This window comes from Oncorhynchus mykiss, chromosome 15 (assembly GCF_013265735.2).
Source record: "Oncorhynchus mykiss isolate Arlee chromosome 15, USDA_OmykA_1.1, whole genome shotgun sequence".
Lineage (NCBI taxonomy): Eukaryota > Metazoa > Chordata > Actinopteri > Salmoniformes > Salmonidae > Oncorhynchus > Oncorhynchus mykiss.
Window position 1 is genome coordinate 77,698,290 of NC_048579.1, and position 12,500 is coordinate 77,710,789.

The 12,500-nt window shown below is 48.1% G+C and overlaps 1 protein-coding gene across 1 annotated transcript in view; it reads right to left on the reverse strand.

Moving 5' to 3' along the window:
• The window catches only part of LOC110490687 (leucine-rich repeat-containing G-protein coupled receptor 5-like), a 119,422-nt gene that overhangs the window by 22,845 nt on the left and 84,077 nt on the right, over window positions 1-12,500 (reverse strand). Inside the window, exons 6-12 of the mRNA XM_036945432.1 lie at window positions 11,362-11,430; window positions 11,141-11,212; window positions 5,411-5,482; window positions 4,909-4,977; window positions 3,631-3,702; window positions 2,625-2,690; window positions 2,456-2,527 (exon numbers count right to left, since the gene is read on the reverse strand). Of these exons, the coding sequence (XP_036801327.1) occupies window positions 2,456-2,527; window positions 2,625-2,690; window positions 3,631-3,702; window positions 4,909-4,977; window positions 5,411-5,482; window positions 11,141-11,212; window positions 11,362-11,430 (492 nt within the window). The remainder of the gene's footprint in view (window positions 1-2,455; window positions 2,528-2,624; window positions 2,691-3,630; window positions 3,703-4,908; window positions 4,978-5,410; window positions 5,483-11,140; window positions 11,213-11,361; window positions 11,431-12,500) is intronic.

Sequence of the window (12,500 nt, forward strand, 5' to 3'; positions counted from 1 at the left end):
GGCTTTGCACGTTGAGACGGAACCGAGCGCCAGGACATCTCCCAGGCTCTCTCTCTCTCCAGGCTCTCTCTCTCTCTCTCTCTCTCTCTCTCTCTCTCTCTCTCTCTCTCTCTCTCTCTCTCTCTCTCTCTCTCTCTCTCTCTCTCTCTCTCTCTCTCTCTCTCTCTCTCTCTCTCTCTCTCTCTCTCTCTCTCTCTCTCTCTCTCTCTCTCTCTCTCTCTCTCTCTCTCTCTCTCTCTCTCTCTCTCTCTCTCTCTCTCTCTCTCTCTCTCTCTCTCTCTCTTTCACTCTCTCTCTCCACGCCGAGCGGCCAACTATGACAGCATGCCTGTTGTGGACTCACCCAGGTTCAATTCACAGTGGAGAGAAGCACCTTCGTGAGGCGATAGGAGGTGGAGGGACTGGGAGGAGAAGGGGGGCTGGACCCACGGCCATGTGTGTCACTGTGTGTGAGCGTTCGTGTGTGTGTGTGTGAGTGAGTGTCCATCCATGCAGTCCGTCCGTCCATCCGTGTGTCTGTTGTCTGTCCGTGCCAATATTTCCTCACATCCTGCCCTGGACGTGTCCAAGGAGGCAGCAGCCAATTAAAATCTCTCGTTGCCTCGCTGAGGTAATTTGGAAGTGTTTACAGAGGGCAAGCTCGGATCAGTGCGTGTGCACTGTGGGATAGTTGTCCAGGGGGATGGGGGGGGGGGGGGGGGGGGGGGTGCTGAGCAATCAGCAAATAGCCTCTTCAACTGGTTCCCGTGTACGGCTGCATGTAATGCAACCAAGGCTTCTATCAAATGAGCCATGCTAACAGACTAACAGAATAACATGGTAATAATGTATATTTCCCCATTCAGCTAACAGGCTAACAGAATAACATGGTAATAATGTCTATTTCCCCATTCAGCTAACAGGCTAACAGAATAACATGCTAATAATGTCTATTTCCCCATTCAGCTAACAGACTAACAGAATAACATGCTAATAATGTCTATTTCCCCATTCAGCTAACAGGCTAACAGAATAACATGCTAATAATGTCTATTTCCCCATTCAGCTAACAGGCTAACAGAATAACATGCTAATAATGTATATTTCCCAAATGGCACCCTATTCCCTACATAGTGCACTACGTTTGACCAGAGGTCTATGGGTAATTAGTGCACTATAAAATGGAATAGGGAGTCATTTGATACGCAAATTATAATTCTGGTGAAAGCTGACAACTCCACTCGCAGGCTGGCAGCCAAACTAAACTAATTCAATCTCTCACTTGGTGGCTCTGAGAATGAGAGAGAGAATCAGTGAATGTTTTGGACAGAGAAAGGACACTTCTCTCTCATGATTCTACACTATTATGAAGGGCCAAACAGGCATCTCATTGGAAGTAGTGGCTGAGGGTAGTGGAGGGGGTTGGGGGTGTGTGTGGGGGGTCGAGGGGATGGTGTCCAGTTTTGAGTAGGAATGTCAAGGACAAGGCCACCCACGATATGACGGGGTAAAGGAAGGTGGCGACGGGATGGAAACAAGATGCAGGAAATGTAAACAGGAGGAGAGGAGTGTTTGTTTGTCTGACGGCTCAGATTTAAACACGCACACACACACACACACACACACACACACACACACAGACACACACACACACACACACACACACAGACACACACAGAGACACACACACACACACACACACACACACACACACACACACACACACACACACACACACACACACACACACACACACACACACACACACACACACACACACACACACACACACACACACACACAGGGCACTGCCAGACTTGTATTTGTCAGAGGCTTCTCTTTCACACAGGAAGTAAACAATACCTTCTGTTGAACAGAACGGCCGCTCACATGAAATATGGACAACACTTCTCATCCTGATGGCACCCTATTCCCTATGTAGTGTGTCCGAGTGGTCCAACCTAGTGCACTAGGGAATAGGGTGCTAGTGAAAACAGGCCATGGTCCTGACATGCCGGTCACACTACTAGCTACATTCTCTCATCGTATCAGTTTGTAAAACCAACCTCCCTGGAATTCACCACATTCATCACTTTCTGAATTGAGAAAACAAACATTTTGAGGCATATTTGGAGTGAAAAGCCGATACAGAATATGAACATGGAGTAATCTGAATATGGGAATGTGAGGTCATAAGCACGCACACCCACCCACCCACCCACCCACCCACACACACACACACACACACACACACACACACACACACACAGACAGAGACACACACAGAGACACACACACACACACACACACACACACACACACACACACACACACACACACACACACACACACACACACACACACACACACACACACACACACACACACACACACACACACACACACACACACACACACACACACACACACACACACACCCACCCACCCACCCACCCACCCAGACCAGTGTACTCACAGAGACCGTAGGGAAGTCAGTCCCTGGAATGTGTCAGCTTGCAGCTCTTCAATTTCATTGTGGTGCAGATCACTATAAAATACAACAACAACAACAACAAAACAGTTTTTATTGTAAAGCCACGGCTCATATCGTTTTATACGGCTTCTGCGGTTGCCAAGACACTCACATTTTCTGAATCTTCTCACATCCTCTGAAGCTGGGCAGAGCCTGGATCATGTTGTAGGACAGATCTCTGTGTGAGGAGGGGACAGAAAGGAGATCCAATGTAACCTCCACTACCATTATACTGGACGACTATGTCTTTTCAAATAGGTCACTTTTATTAATCTGATTTAAACACGGGGAAATGTGTAGAGAGGGCATGATGCTCTTTGGGAGGCGATGCCAGGTTATTGTGAAGCAGTGTTTGATAAACTAGGCTAGGTAGCCTAGTGGTTAGAGGCAGGTAGCCTAGTGGCTAGAGGCAGGGTAGCCTAGTGGTTAGAGGCAGGTGGCCTAGTGGTTAGAGGCAGGTAGCCTAGTGGTTAGAGACAGGTAGCCTAGTGGTTAGAGATAGGTAGCCTAGTGGTTAGAGGCAGGTAGCCTAGTGGTTAGAGGCAGGTGGCCTAGTGGTTAGAGGCAGGTAGCCTAGTGGTTAGAGGCAGGTAGCCTAGTGGTTAGAGGCAGGTAGCCTAGTGGTTAGAGGCAGGTGGCCTAGTGATTAGAGACAGGTAGCCTAGTGGTTAGAGACAGGTAGCCTAGTGGTTAGAGGCAGGTAGCCTAGTGGTTAGAGGCAGGTAGCCTAGTGGTTAGAGGCAGGTGGCCTAGTGGTTAGAGGCAGGTAGCCTAGTGGTTAGAGGCAGGTAGCCTAGTGGTTAGAGGCAGGTAGCCTACTGGTTAGAGGCAGGTAGCCTAGTGGTTAGAGGCAGGTGGCCTAGTGGTTAGAGGCAGGTGGCTTAGTGGTTAGAGGCAGGTAGCCTGACAAGGTAAAAATCTGTCCTTCTACCCCTGAACAAGGCAGTTAACCCACTGTTCCCCTGAACAAGGCAGTTAACCCACTGTTCCCCTGAACAAGGCAGTTAACCCACTGTTCCCCGGTAGGCCGTCATTGTAAAATAATAATTTGTTCTTAACTGTCTTGCCTGGTTAAAATAAGAATTGTTATGATTGATTGATGAAAAATAGGAACTCACAGCACTAGCAGGTTGGGTAGCTGGTCACACACAGTGGTGGGTAGGGATGTGATGCGAGCTCCAGTGATGGTCCTACACAGAGTTCAAAGGTCACATGATATTATCCCTGGATCTGTGTAAAAGCCTTGTGAATAGATTCATTCACTGTACGTGCAGGACATTCCCCAGGGCAGTTTGTTAATATGTATAATACATGTCCTGATATGTGCCTTGGTATATAATCACACTAGTAGAACTAAGAAACACTTATTCATTCAAAAACCCAACTCCAACACTATGAAAACCAACACGTCTCAACGTAAATGACAACTCCGCACAGAACGTCAACATTTGGATAAAATAATAATCATTAATGATTTAAAAAAAAAAAACACTTGTATTTTGGGGGCTTTAGGTTTCAATCCCGGGAAGAGCAGCAGGTTACATGCTGGTTAAGACAACACATGAGCTGGGAGTCAGGCAGGTTAGAACAGCAAACAGTACATTTTCAAATAGGAACAATTCCATTAAATGATTTGGTTGTGTAGCAGGTCACACACACAGTGGTGGGTCGGGACATGATTGGTGGCAAAACCAGGGCACATTTATTAGTATTTGTGAGCTCTTAAACTCGTTTTCTGTGGGAAAATATTTACCTGACATTGGGTTAGAACAGTAAAGAAGGGTCTGGGTGTGAACGGTTGGGTGTTAAGCATTGGGTCTGAATGGTTGGGTGTTAGCATTGGTTCTGAATGGTTGGGTGTTAGCATTGGTTCTGAATGGTTGGGTGTTAGCATTGGTTCTGAATGGTTGGGTGTTAGCATTGGGTCTGAATGGTTGGGTGTTAGCATTGGTTCTGAATGGTTGGGTGTTAGCATTGGTTCTGAATGGTTGGGTGTTAGCATTGGGTCTGAATGGTTGGGTGTTAGCATTGGGTCTGAATGGTTGGGTGTTAGCATTGGGTCTGAATGGTTGGGTGTTAGCATTGGTTCTGAATGGTTGGGTGTTAGCATTGGGTCTGAATGGTTGGGTGTTAGCATTAGGTCTGAATGGTTGGGTGTTAGCATTGGGTCTGAATGGTTGGGTGTTAGCATTGGATCTGAATGGTTGGATGCTAGCATTGGGTCTGTATGGTTTGGTTTTAGCATTAGGTCTGAATGGTTGGATGCTAGTATTGGGTTTGAATGGTTGGGTGTTAGCATTAGGTCTGAATGGTTGGGTGTTAGCATTAGGTCTGAATGGTTGGGTATTAAGCATTAGGTCTGAATGGTTGGATGAAGCATTGCTCGCTGCACTTACAGACTCTCAAGACTCTTGGTGCCAGTGAGGTCTGGGAACTCTGTGATTTCTGCTGCACCATTCAGAGATCTGGATACAAAGGACAAGAGAGAGAAAGAGAGAGAGGGAGGGGAAAGAGAGAGAGAGAGAGAGAGAGGGAGAGATTAGAAAATGAGAGAGAGAGAGGGTTGGGGACAGAGAGAGAGAGCGAGGGGGGAGTGGGGGACAGAGAGAGAGAGAGAGAGAGAGAGAGAGAGAGAAGGTAGGGGACAAAGAGAGAAAGGGGGTCAGAAAGAGAGAGAGAGATGAAGAGGGACAGATGCATTAGAAAAGGAGAGAGAGCAGACCTTTCCATGATACTAGTCTGAAGTGTACAGAGTTCATGTATATGTCATAGATATATTCTTGCTTCACGGCAAGAATTCACCCATTTCACTTCACTTCATATAACCTTTATTCAAACATGCAAATTGTTTTTCATTTTTATATCAAACTAAAGTTAGTGTTTGACTGTTTGACTTACAGTGTCCGCAGCTCAGGGAGGTGCTGGAAGGCTGACTGGCCAACAAACTGGATGGGGTTGTCGTAGAAGAATCTGTTTGAAGACAGAACACGGTGTAAACCCAGGCAACGGGCCAGACAGACACAGTTCACATTGTAGCACGTCTGTCCTCTCCGCTCTGTTCTGCTCTGTTCTGTCCAGACGGACAGACAGACAGGACTAGGAGAGAGACAGGACTAGGGGAGAGACAGGACTAGGAGAGAGACAGGACTAGGAGAGAAACAGGACTAGGAGAGAGACAGGACTAGGAGAGAGACAAGACTAGGAGAGAGACAGGACTAGGAGAGAGACAGGACTAGGAGAGAGACAGGACTAGGTGAGGGACAGGTCTATAGGGAGGGCTAGGTGAGGGACAGGTCTATAGGGAGGGCTAGGTGAGGACAGGTCTATAGGGAGGGCTAGGTGAGGGACAGGTCTACAGGGAGGACTAGGTGAGGGACAGGACTAGGTGAGGGACAGGTCTATAGGGAGGGCTAGGTGAGGGACTGGTCTAGGAGAGAGACAGGACTAGGTGAGGGACAGGTCTATAGGGAGGGCTAGGTGAGGGACAGGTCTATAGGGAGGGCTAGGTGAGGGACAGGTCTATAGGGAGGGCTAGGTGAGGGACAGGTCTATAGGGAGGACTAGGTGATGAGGTGAGAAATGTTTCAATGGCCAAATTATCTGTTCCATATTTATCCAATCTAGTGGTGAAATAGTTTTGGCTCTGCTCTGCCCGGGCCGGGCTATATCCATGTTGTTAACTCTGGGCTGGGAAGGGAGGAAGGATGGAAGGATGGAGGGAGGGAGGGAGGGATGATCAGGAGAGATAGATCTTTCTGTGCTCAACAGGTATTTGGCCCTGTTCGGTAATGTGCCGCGGGTCGCTGCTAGGATAAAATGAGGTTGGGATTTATAGTGGAGGAGAATCTGAACAACAGGGTTCGGGGTGAGTTGGACGTGAATAAAGAAGTTCAACAGACATCGACCTTGGGAGAGGGAGAATATCTCAAAAGAACCACTCTGCTCAGCTTTAACAGCAAACCAAGTGGTAGGGCTGCCAAGTTGTTGTTTTTCAAATGAAGGATTGGGCCTTTAAGATGGATGAAGAAGGGTCTGTTCTAGTGTTGGATTGGTCCAGTGGCCAGGAACTGGTATAGCTAGAAGTGCTGGAAGTTACCAGCAGGTTCAGGATCAGAGTGTGGAGAAAAGGAGCGAGAAAGAGAGAGGGGGAGAGAAAGAGAGAGGGAGAGAGAAAGAGAGATGGGGAGAGAAAGAGAGAGGGAGAGAGAAAGAGAGAGGGGGAGAGAAAGAGAGAGGGGGAGAGAAAGAGGGGGAGAGAGAAAGAGAGGGAGAGAGAAAGAGATAGGGGGAGAGAAAGAGAGAGGGGGAGAGAAAGAGGGGGAGAGAGAAAGAGAGAGGGAGAGAGAAAGAGAGAGGGGGAGAGAAAGAGAGAGGGGGAGAGAAAGAGTGGGAGAGAGAAAGAGAGAGGGAGAGAGAAAGAGATAGGTGGAGAGAAAGAGAGAGGGAGAGAGAAAGAGAGGGGGAGAGAAAGAGAGAAAAAGAGAGAGAGAGAGAGAGAGAGAGAGAGAGAGAGAGAGAGAGAGAGAGAGAGAGAGAGAGAGAGAGAGAGAAAGAAAGAGAGAAAAAGAGAGAGAAAGAGAGAGAGAGAGAGAGAGAGAGAGAGAGAGAGAGAGAGAGAGAGAGAGAGAGAGAGAGAGAGAGAGAGAGAGAGAGAGATCAATTCAAGGATCAGGGTGAAGCTATTTTGGCTGGCCAACTATGCAGATATCTCCGCCCAGACACACTTTGTTCTGTTCTGTTCTCCGAGCTGAGACGCTGAGATGCTGAGACGCTGAGACGCTGAGACACATGAAGGAGTTTCACGCCAAACTGACAATAAGCAAAAACAGAACTATCTTTATTTTTATAAACCTCACAGCATTAAGAACATACACTATACATACAAAAGTATGCGGAGACCCCTTCCAATTAGTGGATTCGGTTATAATCAGCCACACCCATTGCTGACAGGTGTATCAAATCAAGCACACCGCCATGCAATCTCCATAGACAAATATTGACAGTAGAATGGCCTTACTGAAGAGTTCAGTGACTTTCAACATGGCTCCGTCATAGGATGCCACCTTTCCAACATGTCAGTTCGTCAAATTTCTGCCCTGCTAGGAGCTTGTCCCAGTCACCTGTAAGGGCTGTTATTGTGAAGTGGAAATGTTTAGGAGAAACGGCTCAGGCGCGAAGTGGTAGGCCACACAAACACAGAACGGGACCGCCGAGTGCTGAAGCACGTAACCGAGTTCTAAACTGCCCCTGGAAGCAACGTCAGCACAATAACTGTTCGTCTGGAGCTTCATGAAATGGGTTTCCATGGCCGAGCAGCCACAGACAAGCATAAGATCACCGTGCTCAATGCCAAGCGTTGGCTGGAGTGGTGTAAAGCTCGCCGTCATTGAACTCAGTGGAAATGTGTTCTCTGCTTCACCATCTGGCAGTCCGACGGACCAATCTGGGTTTGGCAGATACCACGAGAAAGCTACCTGCCCCAATGCATAGAGCCAACTGTAAAGTTTGGTGGAAGAGGAATAATGGTCTGGGGCTGTTTTTCATGGTTCGGGCTAGGCCACTTAGTTCCAGTGAAGTGAAATCTTAACGCTGCAGCATATAATGATATTCTAGACAATTCTGTGCTTCCAACTTTGTGGAAACAGTTTGGGGAAGGCCCTTTCCTGTTTCAGTATGACAATGCCCCCGTGCATAAAGCGAGGTCCATACAGAAATGGTTTATTGAGATCGGTGTGGAAGAACTTAACTGGTCTGCACAGAGCCCTGACCTCAACCCCATCGACCACCTTTAGGATGAATTGGAACGCCGACTGCGAGCCAGGTCTAATGGCCCAATCACAGTACCAGACCTCACTAATGCTCTTGTGGCTGAATGGAAGAAAGTCCCCGTAGCAATGTTCCAACATCTAGTGGAAACTCTTCCCAGAAGAGTGGAGGCTGTTATAGCAGCAATGTTCCAACATCTAGTGGAAAGCCTTCCAAGAGGAGTGGAGGCTGTTATAGCAGCAATGTTCCAACATCTAGTGGAAACTCTTCCCAGAAGAGTGGAGGCTGTTATAGCAGCAATGTTCCAACATCTAGTGGAAACTCTTCCCAGAAGAGTGGAGGCTGTTATAGCAGCAATGTTCCAACGTCTAGTGGAAACTCTTCCCAGAAGAGTGGAGGCTGTTATAGCAGCAATGTTCCAACATCTAGTGGAAAGCCTTCCCAGAAGAGTGGAGGCTGTTATAGCAGCAATGTTCCAACAACTAGTGGAAACTCTTCCCAGAAGAGTGGAGGCTGTTATAGCAGCAATGTTCCAACATCTAGTGGAAACTCTTCCCAGAAGAGTGGAGGCTGTTATAGCAGCAATGTTCCAACATCTAGTGGAAACTCTTCCCAGAAGAGTGGAGGCTGTTATAGCAGCAATGTTCCAACGTCTAGTGGAAACTCTTCCCAGAAGAGTGGAGGCTGTTATAGCAGCAATGTTCCAACATCTAGTGGAAACTCTTCCCAGAAGAGTGGAGGCTGTTATAGCAGAAATGTTCCAACATCTAGTGGAAACTCTTCCCAGAAGAGTGGAGGCTGTTATAGCAGCAATGTTCCTACATCTAGTGGAAACTCTTCCCAGAAGAGTGGAGGCTGTTATGGCAGCAATGTCCCAACATCTAGTGGAAACTCTTCCCAGAAGAGTGGAGGCTGTTATAGCAGCAATGTTCCAACATCTAGTGGAAACTCTTCCCAGAAGAGTGGAGGCTGTTATGGCAGCAATGTCCCAACATCTAGTGGAAACTCTTCCCAGAAGAGTGGAGGCTGTTATGGCAGCAATGTTCCAACATCTAGTGGAAACTCTTCCCAGAAGAGTGGAGGCTGTTATAGCAGCAATGTTCCAACATCTAGTGGATACTCTTCCCAGAAGAGTGGAGGCTGTTATAGCAGCAATGTTCCTACATCTAGTGGAAAGCCTTCCCAGAAGAGTGGAGGCTGTTATAGCAGCAATGTTCCAACATCTAGTGGAAAGCCTTCCCAGAGGAGTGGAGGCTGTTATAGCAGCAATGTTCCTACATCTAGTGGAAAGCCTTCCCAGAAGAGTGGAGGCTGTTATAGCAGCAATGTCCCAACATCTAGTGGAAACTCTTCCCAGAAGAGTGGAGGCTGTTATGGCAGCAATGGGGGGGACCAACTCCATATTAATGGCCATGAGTTTGAAATGAGACGAACAGGTGTCCACATACTTTTGGTAATGTAGTGTAGTTTGATGAAGAGAGAAAAAAGGCCCTGTCATGTGACGGAAAATATGATAGTTTTTATTTACATCGTATAACGAACTATAAGCTGTAACAGGCATTTCTCTACGGCCACAATAACATCTGCTAACCATGTGTATGTGACCAATGACATCTGCTCAATATGTGTATGTGACCAATGACATCTGCTCAATATGTGTATGTGACCAATGACATCTGTTAAATATGGACCAATAACATGTGTTAAATATGGACCAATAACATCTGCTCAATATGTGTATGTGACCAATGACATCTGCTCAATATGTGTATGTGACCAATAACATCTGCTCAATATGTGTATGTGACCAATGACATCTGCTCAATATGTGTATGTGACCAATAACATCTGCTCAATATGTGTATGTGACCAATGACATCTGTTAAATATGGACCAATAACATGTGTTAAATATGGACCAATAACATCTGCTCAATATGTGTATGTGACCAATAACATCTGCTCAATATGTGTATGTGACCAATGACATCTGTTAAATATGGACCAATAACATGTGTTAAATATGGACCAATAACATCTGCTCAATATGTGTATGTGACCAATAACATCTGCTCAATATGTGTATGTGACCAATAAAAATGTGATTTGAACGGTTGATATATCACAATCAACGAATAAAACGGAGACAGTGAGTGGCGTTATGATGGAACATGTAGAATCTGTAATAGTCGATTCAAGCAAAAAATGCAAAATGCTTTTCCGTTTGAGTTATATTAGGTTTTATTTTCATTTTAAATCGCATCGGAACTCGCTTGGTGAAACTGAAGTTAACGCATATTGTTTCTAAAACAGCCCTTTTACGTAAGTTTATGGGAAAATGACAGCGCCGTCAGAAGAGTTCTGGTTGAGGAAAGACCTCTGGGTTGGTTCTCACAGGAGAGGAAGGAAAACCCCTCGGGCACACCACAGCACAACAACATTTAAGGGCCTGGTACACACGCACGCACGCACGCACGCACGCACACACACACACACACACACACACACACACACACACACACACACACACACACACACCCACACCCACACCCACACCCACACCCACACCCACACCCACACCCACACCCACACCCACACCCACGCACACGCACACGCACACGCACACGCACACGCACACACACGCACGCACGCACGCACGCACGCACGCACGCACGCACGCACGCACGCACACACACACACACACACACACACCCACACGCACACACCCGCACACACACACACCCGCACACACACACACACACACACACACACACACACACACACACACACTGGGTTGTAGTGAAAGCGGGATCTCTTGGCGAAAGCAGCAGTCTGATTGGCGTCGTTAGTTATGTCGACCTACATTGTCAGAAGAGTGGAGTGTCCAGTGAAGGCCTGCTCGGGGATGGACTTGATGTTGTTGCTGTGGAAACCCCTGGAAGGTGAACATTACAACAGATGGTTGAAGGAGGTTACAGACCAGAGGGTGGACTGAGGACAGGACAAAGGTCAGAGGTCAGGGGTAAGGGGTCAGCGCAGCGTTAGCACAGCTGGCAGTAAAGACATATAGACATGCATACTCACAGCTCCTTCAGGGTGCTCAGGGCTCTGATTGCAATAGGGAACTCTTCCAGGTTGTTGTAGTTGAGATCTCTGTCAGAGGAAGGAGGGAGGGGGAGGTACGGAGGGAGGGGGAGGTACGGAGGGAGGGTGAGGTACGGAGGGGGGGGGTACGGAGGGAGAGGTACGGAGGGAGGGGGAGGTCCGGAGGGAGGGAGAGGTACGGAGGGAGGGAGAGGTACGGAGGGAGGGTGAGGTACGGAGGGAGGGGGAGGTACGGAGGGAGGGAGAGGTACGGAGGGAGGGAGAGGTACGGAGGGAGGGGGAGGTAGGGAGGGAGAGGTACGGAGGGAGGGAGAGGTACGGAGGGAGGGGGAGGTACGGAGGGAGAGGTACGGAGGGAGGGGGAGGTAGGGAGGGAGAGGTACGGAGGTAGGGAGGGAGGGAGAGGTACGGAGGGAGGGGGAGGTACGGAGGGAGGGAGAGGTACGGAGGGAGGGAGAGGTACGGAGGGAGGGAGAGGTACGGAGGGAGGGAGAGGTACGGAGGGAGGGAGAGGTACGGAGGGAGGGGGTACGGAGGGGGGGGGGGGAGGTATGGAGGGAGGGAGAGGTACGGAGGGAGGGAGAGGTACAGAGGGAGGGAGACAAATTGAGATGTGATTAGAGTTCCTGCTGTGGTAATTTATAAGAATTAGACACATGATAACTGCTATGCCATTACAATTAATGTGTCTTTTTATTCAATGTCCATCCTATGAAAACATGGCCGGTTTCCCAGACCCATAATTATTCCTACTCCTGGACTAGCAAAGGATGCTCAGTCCAGCAATAGGCTTACTCTGTGTCTGGGACCCCGGAGGGTATCGTCAGTACTGCCTTATTGCACTGTTAGCTAGCTGTTGTCCTTGAGTTCATTATTTGTTTTATGGCCGTTCAGGTTGACATAAACAGTCCATAGAGATGTGCTGGCAGACAGACAGACAGGCAGACAGACCTGAACCACACAACTTCACAATGGCCCACTATTTGAAACCAAGACCCTCCAACTAAGCACACATCAACTGGGATCTAAGCCAGACACATGGGCCTTGGTTGCCCCCACAACCAATAGTGGACTAAAATAGAAACAACCAATAGTGGACTGAAACAGAAACAACCAAT